The sequence below is a fragment of the Podarcis pityusensis genome, assembly GCF_964106645.2.
Source record: "Podarcis pityusensis genome assembly, chromosome: 4".
Lineage (NCBI taxonomy): Eukaryota > Metazoa > Chordata > Lepidosauria > Squamata > Lacertidae > Podarcis > Podarcis pityusensis.
In genome coordinates, this window is record NC_138027.1 from 26,840,885 (window position 1) to 26,853,580 (window position 12,696).

General features: G+C 43.1%; 1 protein-coding gene across 3 annotated transcripts in view; it reads right to left on the reverse strand.

Annotated features, from left to right (window-relative positions):
- Nucleotides 1-8,919: 8,919 nt before the first annotated feature.
- UBL3 (ubiquitin like 3) overlaps nucleotides 8,920-12,696 on the reverse strand; it is a 40,599-nt gene continuing 36,822 nt past the window's right edge. For all 3 annotated transcript variants that reach the window (XM_081004230.1, XM_081004231.1, XM_081004232.1), the window contains 2 exons: nucleotides 11,774-11,851; nucleotides 8,920-11,480 (listed from right to left, as the gene is read on the reverse strand). In XM_081004230.1, the coding sequence (XP_080860356.1) occupies nucleotides 11,428-11,480; nucleotides 11,774-11,851 (131 nt within the window). In that variant the 3' untranslated portion in view covers nucleotides 8,920-11,427. The remainder of the gene's footprint in view (nucleotides 11,481-11,773; nucleotides 11,852-12,696) is intronic.

Below are 12,696 nucleotides of genomic sequence, written 5' to 3' on the forward strand. Positions count from 1 at the left end.
AAAATAAAACTGCCAATATCATAATGCAGTTATACAAATCAATGACGTGACTGCATTTGGAATACTGTGTACAGTTCAGGTCACCTCACTGCAAATGGATATTATAGACCGAGGCCGGGGAGCAAGTCCAGGGTGTCCACCTATCCGACTATGGAATGCATGGCATATATACATGTAACAATGCCCCATTGCTATTGTGGTGATATCAAATGCAAGAGAAGCTTCCCGTCCTTCTGCCCCCGTGGCCAGCGGCACAGCAAGCCGATCAGGCGCCAGGGGGCGAGGCCACCCACCCACGGGGGCACTGCAGGGCCTCCAAGGAGTCTGCCTGCCTCCTCCCACTCAGCCGCCCTACAGCTGAGGGGGAGGAAGTGGGTGGACTGTTTGGGGCAGCGCAGAGCCTGCGGGTGCTCAAGCCACTGCGTCACTACCAGAAGAGATGTGTGGCTGGGGCATGCTGCAGGCCCCACGGTAAGTGCCGCCCACCATTTTGTCACCCCCCTCAGTGAGGACACCAAGGGCAAACCGCCCCCACTGCACCCCCCTTGCTATGCCCCTGCCCGTGGCACAAAGGTGTGCGGATTTTTTTGCCCTTCCTCCTCGCCTCACACTCTGGATGTTTCAAGTACAGTGGACGCTCGGGTTGCGAACGTGATCCGTATGGGAGGCACGTTCGCAACCCGCAGCATTCGCAACTGTCAGTGCCGCGTCTGCGCATGCGCAGGTTGCGATTCGGCGCTTCTGCGCATGCATGAGCACCGAAACCCGGAAGTAACCCATTCTGGTACTTCCGGGTTCGGCATGGTGCGCAACCCGAAAACGCGCAACCTGTAGCATCTGTAACCCGAGGTATGACTGTACTCGGGTCATGTAAAATATAGTCAATTGTAATGTGGCCATTGCAGTAAAGTGATTCCTGCGCCCCCACCAGGGTGTGTGTGCACGTGCGCACCAAAAAACTCAGAAAAGGTTCAGCAACTAAAATGATCAAGGCGGTGGGAAATGGTACAGTGTTTGGGGCTTTTTTTTTTGTTTAGCAAAGGGCAAAGTAAGATGCAGAAGGATAGAGGTGTATAAAATTTTGCATGACATGTGTGGGGAGTCTGACTCCAGCCTTACTCATTCTGTACCCTTAAACCTGACACTGGAGGCAGGCAATAGTGATTCCTCCCCCCGTCCCATCAAAGTCTTGAAGGTGGCATGGCAGATGAATCAGTGCTTGTACACTCATCTCACTGTTGCCTGTGCTCACATGTTTTGCAAGGTTTCGGAGTGCTTGGGAAAAAATAACAGCTGCAAATTTTGTTTGACCAGAAATGAAAGTGGAACAAAAGAAATAAATGTGTCTGCCATGGCAATGAATGATGGCTCTGCCGTATGACTCTCAAGTCTCTTGAAAACCATTGTCTGACTCCAGTCTGAGTCACAGTAATTGCTGGTGAGATTGTTTGTGTTTTTTGGTTTTCAGGAGTGCAGTGGCTTGACTCTCTGTGCTTCATGTTGCACAGGAACCTGGAACTGAACGAAGGGCTCCGTGGGTTTAAAATGAAGGGGCACTAAGCTAGGGCACCCATTTTGTATCACAGAGTTGGATGGTACCCCAAGGGAAATCTAGTCCAACCCACTGCAATGCAGGAATCTCAGCTAAAGCGTACCCGGCAGACGGCTGGGTATGTTTAGCCTGGTAAAGAGGAGGCTGAGAGAGGATATGGTAGCCATCTTCAAATATCTCTGGGACTTTCACATGGAAGAGGGAACAAGATTGCTTTCTCTTGCTCTGGAGACTGGGACCTGAACCAATGGATTCAAATTACAAGAAAGGAAATTCCAACCAAACATCAGAAAGAACTTTCTGACAGCAAGAGCTGTAAGACACTGGAATGGACTCCTTGAGAATGTGGTGGATTCTCCTTCGCTGGAGATTTTTAAGCAGAGGTTGAATGGTCCCCTGTCATGGCTGCTTTAGTTGAGATTCTTGCATTCCAGGGCGTTGGTGACCGTTGGTATCCCTTCTATGACAACAGGAGTGTTAGTTTCACCTGCAATTGTTTCCATGCTGCTAATGGAATCATAGCTCCAGGTGTCTGTAAGGTAAAAGGTAAAGGACCCCTGGACGGTTAAGTCCAGTCAAAAGCAACTATGGGGTTGCGGCACTCATCTCGCTTTCAGGCCGAGGGAGTCGGCCCGTTTGTCCACAGTCAGCTTTCTGGGTCATGTGCTGCACCACTTCTGGCGCAACGGAACATTGTGACGGAAACCGGAGTGCACAGAAATGCCATTTACCTTCCTGCTACAGTGGTACCTATTTATCTACTTGCACTGGCATGCTTTTGAAATGCTAGGTTGGTAGGAGCTGGGACAGAGCAATGGGAGTTCACCCTGTCCTAGGGATTTGAACCGCCAACCTTCTGAAGAGCAAGCCCAAGAGGCTCAGTGGTTTAGACCACAGCGCCACCCACGTCTGTAACCTTGTGAGGGCTTGATGATCCTTAGGAGGAGGAGCACTCCCCTTTCTGCTCTGTGATCCTCACAGGCATGCGGTGCAACCTGGGAGCTGCACTGGGTGGTTGAAACATTGGAGAAGGGCCATCACTCAGTGGCAGAATGCATAAGGTCCCAAGTTCAATCCTTGGGTAGGGCTTGAATGTCTCTGCCCTGAAAGCCTGGAGGGCCACTGCCAGTCAGTGTAGACAAGACTAAGCCACATGAACCAATTGTCTGGCTCTAAGGCATCTTCCTATGTTCCTTACATTCTCCGCTAGGCTGGCCTGCCAAGATTTATGCTCGGCTGGGGGCAGAGCATGGGGTGAGTGACAGCACTAAATAATCCTTAGTCTGTCTACATGTTACCATTTACTATGGCTCCACTGCACGCCCCCTGCTGGCAGGTTTTTTGGGGGGGGGCAGAGGTTATATACAGAATTTATATCCCATTCTTTATCAAATGTTTTCATTTCCAGAGCAGGGAACAAGGTAAAAAAAATAAACAGAGAAAAACAAAAATGTCCCTATTTTCATTGGAGACATGTTGGAGAGTATGGAGTTATCCAATCCCCGAGCCGCCTGAAGGCAATCCTGTATAGGGAAGCTTTTCTCATGTTTAATGTTTAATGTTTTATTATGTTTTTATATACGTTGGAAGCTGCCCAGAGTGCTTGGGCAACCCAATAAGATGTGTGGGATATAAATAGTAAAATTATCATTATGGAATGGGATGTCCCTATTTTCATCGGAGAAATGTTGGAGGGTATGAGATTGAAAACAGACTAAACAACCGATGATCTTAGCAACAGTTCCCACTCACTCCCACTGTGTCTCTCGCACGAAGAGGGCCCCACTCCATGCCAGCAGAATCTCGCGCTGTGGCTTTTGAGGAACTCAACATCTTTCACACCCCCACTGTCCAAACCATCCAGGCTCTCAACCTTAGTTGTTGCCCACAAGCATCCACGGCAATAATAATAATAAAAATCTCCCATCCCTTATCCACAACAGCAACAGAGTGAAATAAAATAAATAAATAACAAAACTCACAAAGGAAAAGGGGGTGGCAAAAAAGTCACAGCTGCTGTTTCTCTCCTTCCCAACCCTGAAGAAATTCACAGGCCTCAAGGTCAGTTGGGTTGCCAGGTAGAGAGACACACAGATGGATTTGCAGACCTCCCCCATCTCCCTTCTCCTTATCAGCTGGCTCAAACAGCATTCATGGTTCTCCGTTTGACATCGTGGACACCCAATGTTAGTTAGGCACAATCCATATCTGTCCTTGACGAAGTGCCGCCATTTGAGGCGTGTTCCCTCAAACCAGCTTACATCCGATTTGGAAATGCAGGCCACATACGCTTCGCGGTTAAGCTGAGGTGTGTGCACCAAGGAAAGAACAATGGCAAGGGAAACTTATGGAATATGCGGAACTGGGAAAATTAACAAATAAATTACATGAAAAGGATAACAAAGACTTTAAAAGAGAATGGGAACCATTTACAACATATATGAAGAGGCAACATAAAGAATTGGATTCACTGGCAGGGTTTGAATAAACAAACACAATTGTATACAGTTGTACCTCTGGTTATGAACTTAATTCATTCCGGAGGTCTGTTCTTAACCTAAAACTGTTCTTAACCTGAGGTACCACTTTAGCTAATGGGACCTCCCGCTGCCGCCGCACGATTTCTGTTCTCATCCTGAGGTAAAGTTCTTAACCCGAGGTGTTAAGAGTCTGTGACCTGAAGTGTTTGTAACCTGAGGTGTAAGAGTATATGTACTGGGAAAATTTTGGGAAACAACATGCAGGAAGAGTAATATTGAAATAAAACAAATTGGGAATATGAAGGAAGTCCAGGGGAGGAGCGGGGGGGGGGGAGGGTAACATGAAAATTGTTAGAGAAATATTGTTACAGGGTGTACACATGGAAAAACTAATAAAAATATTATTTTAAAAAAAGCTGAGGTGTGTGCATTTGAGACCGCTGTTGCACATGTGCATGCAAGGTAACAGACTCGTGAATAGGAGTTTTGGGGGTGGGGGGTGGGTTAGTGTCCAGGTGCTAGGAAACCAAACAGGTAATGTGCATTGGATGAAGACATCCCTGCCCTCTCTGTAGTGTGTGTACAGCAATGCAAATGTGACTTGAAATGCCAGGAGGGGGGCACACACAACTTTGCTGTGTGTGCCCCCCTCCTTCTGCTGTACTTCTGCTTTCACTGAATCTTAGGATACCTTTCCACAGTTATATTCATAGGCCCATCCCATATGTTGTCTTTGTGTAATCCTACCCCACTTTACTCTGGGAATGGGATCTTCAGGGCTACCAGCAGGCCAGGGGTGGTGATGGGAGCCTGGCCTTTGTGCCTTGAACAGCAGCCTGATATGCTGAAATCAACAGCTGAAGTTTTTTCATGTCATGACATGGAGATTCCCCTTGTCCTGGACTGGGTTATCTGCTCTTGTCCCTAAACACTGGCAACTGGAAACCAGTTTTTTAATTCTGGGGGAAATGAGGGGTATTAAATTCACAAGCGCCATCCCCGACTCCCCAAAATGATAGTAAAATTTCCCCTTCTGGCCTCCTGATACATTCAAGCACTGCCTCCACAAGTCTGCAGTCCAAACCATATTTACTAGGGGCTTGAGTTAGCCCTCCTAGGTAGGGAGAAGTCCCATGGATACAGTGGGACTTAACAGGCGAAGGATTACACTATAAGGAACCAAGATGTAAGAGACTTCCCCCTCCCTGAACTAGGTGAATCCCAGCACAACGATTTTTCTAAAGCTCAAGAGGAACGGAATTTAAGTTATGACAGGTATATCCTGAGCCTGAAGGGGAATCCGTTAGGGAGATTTATTGCAGCACTCATGAAACAGGCAATGCTACTTTTGTGTAATTGGAAGGAGTCAATGTAATTGTCTGCCACAAAAATTAATCATCTTCCACAGGGGGGATTTTGGAGAGCATATTCCGCCCTCCAGGTAGTTTCCAAATACAAAGGAAGCAGCTGCCTCCAAATACCTTGGACATGTTCCCACCTCTTTATTCCAACCAGAAGACAGGGAATGGCATTCTGCATTGCTGAACTTTCGAAAGCACCTTCAAAGCCAGGCCCCACATAGGGGATTTTATACCAGCCAGTCCTTAGGTTTACAAAGGTGTGATTGATGACGGCCAGGAAAATGCCTTCAGATGGAATATTCCATCTCTTGCAATAAGAATGGCTTCACAACATGGAGTTTTGCAAACTTTTAGTTTCCAAAAGAACAAAATCCTGCTGGTTTTGGATCGTTCTTACTCCAGATTTGCATTTTGTACACCAAGTGATTGAGAAGACCACGAAGACTTTTTGTTGACTTAACGTTTCCAGGGCTCAGTTTCCTCCCATTACGTTCAAAATATGTTGAATGGTCATGCTGTTCTTTGCCTGATTACAATACAACAGTTTTCTTTTTAGTAATGTGTATATTAGGTTTCATGCTGGATAGTTCATGGTGTGCCTAAACTACTTTGGCAGATAAAAGCCGGTTCTCTCCCTCTGTAATACAGCAGCAACTGTGGGACTTGATTGCATTAAACCAGCAAGTCTTATAGAGAATGGCCTCATTAGACGTACATTATGGACTCATTCCCAGAGCCCCATTGATTCTCTGCTGCAAAACGGCAGGAGCCCCATGGGACGGGGGTCAGTGGTCATGATAATACGATTGGAAAAAAAATCATTTCTCATAAAAGAAAGAAAAATAGTTGTGTTTTTTACTTTTTGGAAAAGCAGGCCATAGAGTGACTTGGAAGTGGTGGGGGTGGGTCTTCTTGATCTGCCTTGAGATGTTTTTTTCATGGCATGATTCGTTTTGGAACTGTGAGATCATGACCAAAATCTCCTCAGTGTTCAGGGTACACACAGCTGATGGACTCCCGACCTCTCTCTCTCACACACATCACCAGATTTTTCGTTGTGTGCATGCATCACACATTTAATGATATCTCTCATTTGGACTATGTTTTCTTGTGTGTGGTACCACTTGCATAGTGAGCCTGTGGAATGCCCTGCTACAAGACGTGGTGTTGGCTAGTAACTCAGATAGTTTTTAAACTGGATTAGACAAATTAATGAAAGATATGATAATCAAAGACTTCAAGTCATAATGGCCACATGCTACTTCTAGGAAACAGCAGGGTGAGGAGAGGGCTGTTGTTTTTATGCCCTCCTTGCAGACTTCCCAAAGGCATCAGGCTGGCCATTATCGGAAGCAGGGTACTGAACTACACAGGTCCTTGGTCGAATCTGGAGGGTTCTTTTGTGCTTATAAAGACCAAGGCTGGTCCTACCATGAGCCACGTCTCAAGCGGCAGATTGAAAGGCGCAGCAGAACGACAAATGTTCTCAAACAAATGTGCCCCCTTGCCAGCCACTGCCATGGCACTTGAGCACTTAACTACCAGCAGCTGCCTAGCTAGGAACTTTGGTGAAATCTTGCTCGACTTGCGATGGTTTCTCTGAGACAGAGCAAGTTGCAACCACCAGTGCTGCAGTGGCAGGAGTCCTGGCTTGTTTCAGGCAGCAAAATTGCTTGAACTGGCCTTGATTAAAAATCTTGGAACCAGAACACTTGCATTACCTTCAACAAGATAAGTCACCATCTGCCGGCCTCAGTTCCCTGTTTGCAAAAAGATGATGCTACAGGGCCTACAGAAGAGACGAGGCATGTAAGTCGCAGAATCCGAAGCATCACACGGATTATTTGTAAGAGGCTCTCAACGGGCCTCCTCGAGCCAATTAGCTAGCAGCATTGGATAGCATTCCTAACATCCCTGCTTCAGAAAAAATAAGCAAGCACAATGCACATGCCTCTCTTTTATTGCTTTATGTTGGCTTTGCTCTCTGCTTTGCCTCAATCCCATTTCCTGTTTGTCAGCCAAATGCTACAAATGGAGAGTTGGTACATCCCCAATTGACACTTCATGGTGCAATTCAGCTTGTCCAAGATTAGCTACTGCCGATACTTATTGCCAAGTGAATGACTGCCCATCCCTCCCCTGGTTCCAGCTTGTCTGGGTACATATTACCATCTCATTATTCTGAGGTTTGAGGGCACTTATCAAGTCATCGACAGTTTGAACATTTCTCCATCCAGCACCTTAAGCATCAGCAATATTCTTTCAATGACCCCTATGGATTAGGATGGTGTCCGTGTGACTCAGTGTCCTGCTTTCCATACAGGTAGTCCTCAGTCTCTGACATCTCCAGGTAGGGCTGAGAAAAACTCTGGTTAAAATCCTGGAGAGCCGTTGCTAGATGAACCAATGGTTTGGTTTCATATGAGACCGTTTCATAAGCATTGCCTTACTCAAGAAGAAACTTACTTGGAGCATGGGCCTGCCAAACTCTCCCATCAAACAAACATAGCAGACTAAGTAGGTACGAGGTTGCTCCCAGCTCATGTGCCATGGACCATGTCAGAAGCTGTAGTCCTTATAAGGCACATGTGGCAAACGTGGGGAAGGAAGAGGATCAATAGGGCAAGGGTAGGTGATGGTAAATTAGTGGTCTTCAGTTTCCAACAATTAGTGAGGTTGGTTGCTTGCTGGAAAGAAAAGACTACTGGAAATAGGAGACCATTCTACCTACTCACCTCCAAGCAGCATGGTAACACACAATCTGCAGCATTCCTATGACCCCACTCAACTTTTTGGAGTACTGATGTACTGATCATAGAGCAGTCATGGACAAACTTGGCCCTCCAGCTGTTTTGGGACTACAGTTCCCATCAGCCCTGACCACTGGTCCTGTTAGCTAGGGATGATGGGAGTTGTAGTCCCAAAACAGCTGGAGGGCCAAGTTTGGCTATGCCTGTCATAGAGAAAGAGTAGAGCCAAAGCACAGCTATTTGTCAAAGGCAGCTGGGCTCCTTCCACCACCTGTACCAGATTTCAGGATTCCACAACCAGGCCAGAGATGTCCCCCTCCCACAGTTCATTGCTGGCAAAAAATTCCCATCCAGTGCTATAGCTTTAATTGAAAAGGTGTAGCCTGACATGCAGATATCCCTTGGTTCAATGTTTTTATGGTTTCTATTAGGGATGGGAGGGAAGTTAAGGGCTGCAAACTTTTAACTGGCAGATCACAGCCTCAAAAATATACAATATGCCCTTCTTTCTGTCCTACCAACTGAAGTTTGCCCTTGCTGTTTATCAACCAAAGGTTGATTAAACAACGCAAGCAAAACTAATTGATAGACGTTAGAGGAAGGTCTGCTGTATATTTTTGAGACCATTTTGGCTCTGGTGGTAGTAGAGTAGGAAATGGTAGGTGTTTATTCGCCCCCCCCCCAAACAGTTGATAGCTTGTTTATTCAATTCTCTCTCAGTTCAATTTCTCAAAAATGCAGCATGCAAGTGTAAAGACCCAATTAACGACAGATAATGAATCAGCTAAATGTTCTTTAATCAGGCAGTAGTCCTAGAGGGAAAACAGGCCTCATTTCCACTTTAACACATCATTTTGTAAACTTGTAAAGACCAGTATTCTATCCAATAGTTGCTGCAAAATTTTCTCACCAACTTGTTGGATTATGTGCATTTATTTTACATGTTTGGATCTCTACTACTCCTATGTGGCCTTCTTTCCCGACAGTTTCAAATAAATCCCCAGAACTCAATTTGAAGTCATTCTAAAAATGAAGTGTACTGCCAGAGTTTTCAGGTACAATTAATGTGAAACTGAGCAAGTGTAGAAAGCACCCAACTGAGTTGCTGCTTATGATGCTGGGACCAAACTAAAGGCATTGGCTAAGATGAGGTTGCATTGCTAACAGTCTCTTCAAAATAAAAGCTTTGGGAGTAAACTGCTGCTGTTTTGAAACAGAAATGGCAAGGGGGTCAATAGTGAACAGGGTTGCCAATAGCTGAATGCACACATTTTTTTAATTAACCGTTAGGTTTTTGAATGCTAAAATACTAAGATTTCTCATGCTCATGCAGTTTCATAAGTTCAGTTCTAACGGTGTTTTAACTATTAGCATTGGTTACCCAATCAATTCATTGACTCCAGGGGTGGGTAAACGCGAGTTTGTGGATTTATAAGTCCTGCACAGCTGAGGCCAAGCATATCCAAAATGCCTCCATCCCTGTTCCGAAGAAAGTTTACAATCTCGGATTTCAACCCAAGTATTAATTTAAAAAGAAAATCAGGAAGGGATATTTCCATTGTACATGTTCTTCATGACTTTAAAACACTGATGCCCAATACAGATCAGGTCATAGCTTTCAAATCACAACCAAGTGCACTACAATATTCTTCTTTTATTTAGTTTAGAGAAGAATCTATCAGTACAGGTTGCAGAAAGAAAATGTTTAGTGCTATTTACAATTTGTTTTAAAACTCTGCTCTATACAAATTTAATTTTGATCATTATGAACAATATCTTTGTAGGCCTACTGCATATAAAGCATTTTGTCAAAGCAATAACATTGAATAAAATAACCTGATTACATTTAAATGAAGTTGATCATTCAGAAAACACAGAACGTTTGTAAGGGCCATGGACTCAAGTACAGAACACAAATGTCAACCTGCAATTTTTTCTTAAAAGCCTAGAGCTATTTATATGGATTATTGTTGTATTATTCTACACTCCAATCTATATTTAAGTTCTATAGTTATGTTTTTATAAGATTTTTATTAAATATATTCTACACATTTGTAATTTCAACTAGGAAGAATTTCTCCCTAGCGGAAAAATATAAAATCTTTTATATTTTTTACAGGTTTAGATGAAACTAACTCATGCTTTAGTGCTGTGCAATTTTTTTTAGCATATCAATTTTTAAATTATATGAAGAAAACGAATGGCATCCTTTCTAAATATGTATGCTTTAAAAACCAGTTTTTGATTTCCAATACAATTGCAAGCACTAACACCAAATGCACATAAAATAAACAAACAAAATCTCATCATATGGCAGAGGTTTTTCTTTTCTTTTTTTCATTTTTCCTTTTAATTATTTGTTTGAAGTCACTAATGAGTAAGCATGACACTGGACACTAAGGTACGGATGAATAAGAATGATTGAAAAACATCAATTGCTGATATTCAAAGACATAAAATTGATTAGTAAATGAGGTCTTCTAATATTTATGCACATTAATAAAAGCCTATGAACTACAGGAAATTGCCCCTCCCATATTAAGGCTAGGAAATGCACTCTCTGCACTTATTTGTGCTGTCTGAACAAGCACTCAACTAATGTACGAGAAGAGTGCATATCAATGAAAAAAATCAGTTTCAACAGCCCTCTACAGAGTGCTTTAAAATTACAGGCACATAGTTTGTTGCAGTGAAAATATATATATGTCTATAGTCAGACAATTTTAGTTAGTATTTTGTGCCAGTTTGGCCACCAAGGTTGACTTAGGTAGAATTTACTTACTTAGTAGTTATTTCCCCCCCTTTCAGTTGGCCGTTACTGAATTTAAAGAATAAGACTGCTGATAGTATTTTCCAGTGCTGATTCATTTCTCTGTGTTTGAAATACTTAAGAGCTTTTGATGATGAGGTCTATATATCGTCAACCATTTTTAGTGCAAATTGCATCTAGAAATCTTGATTGGTTAAAGTTCAGGTTAAGGATGATCTTATGGCAGCAATATGATTCCTGTTGAGAATAGTTAACCTTTTCTTGGAGAGAGAATGCATTGGAGAAGTGGAGAAGTGATGTATTAATAAGCTTGTTCAACAACCTAAAACGTAGAAATAAAAAAGTGTTCATTGTTCTAGAAAAAAAAAGTGACAGCGTTCATGTAATATTTCAGTTCAATGGATTCAGACAGGCTTGTCCTAAGGGTGTTTGAAGCAATGTTGGTCTCCTCTAGTCCAGCGGCATGAAAGACGAAAACTATTATACATCACAAATAGTAGATACAGCAGAGCTTTTACAGGATCACACAGCAATTGCTCTCTCCAGTTTTTTCACGATTCCTTTGACCTGCAGAACAGAGAAAATGTTTTCAAGATAATTAGCGCAAAATATTACTCTCTGTGTGCAACACAAAGGAGCAGAATAATTTTGAATGAGCACTACGAGCTTTGGTCACATGCCCTTAAAAGGGAAGTTACATTTTCAAGTGTAAATATAAATTCACGTGTTCTAAGAACCACACAAAAACCTTTAGATTTCTCCTCAGCACAACATTTTAATAAGTCACCAAGAGACTGCAACCAAAGTGCAGATACTTTGAATATGTGTCCATTGAGTCCAAGTTAGAAGCATCAGCTTACCTTGAGAGTTTGGCTCTGGCAACGTCTCTCTAGCCACCAAATGCATCACTGTCGTCTTGCCAAAAGGAAGTTTTAATGCTGTGTGTGGGGAGAGAGAATTACTTGTTAATACACTTCTTCATCCCTATAGATACAGTAATATACAATATCCAAACTGCTTATTTTCCAAAAGTGCAAGCTTTCACCATTTGATTTATTTCTTGTCACTTTAATTAGTCACTCTTCAGCTGGAGCTCTCAGAACAGCAGCTTACAAATATAAGTTGCAGAAAGGGAGAATAAAATATTGTTCCCAGTCCTTTGATGCCCCAATATTTGAAACAGTCAATACAAACCTAAATTTAAGCATTTGTTTGGCTTGTTTCTGATAATAAAGAAAGCCATGTTTCTTAAACCAATTATTTGTCAGCCTAGGAACAAGGAAACTTGGGTTTAAAACTCCACTCAGTCACAAAGCTAACTGGGTGACTCCACTCAGCCTAGCCTACCTTTGCTGTGGGGACTGGTCACAGGGGAGAGAACCTTACATGCAACCTCAAGCTCCTTGGAAGTACAATGGGATGGAACTGGGATAACACAGCTGGTTTTAAATTCTCCTTGACTTATCAGCATTTTCCATACCATAACACCATCAACATATTTATATGTACTAAAATGCATGGTTTTTTTTAGAAATGTGTATAAAAATACTGGCTAAAATTCAGAGCAAGCATGAAATGCTCAAGTAAAATCTAGCAGATTTGTATATACCATCACAGATTTCAGTACAACTTCAGCATGCTTCCTCTGAAGTTCCCTGCTCCAGTAGAAATTCTTCATGCTTACTTGATATAGAATCATAAAATCACAAAGTTGGAAAGGAACCCAGAGGGTCATCTATTCCAACCCCCTATAATGCAGGGATCTTTTTGTTCAACATTTGGG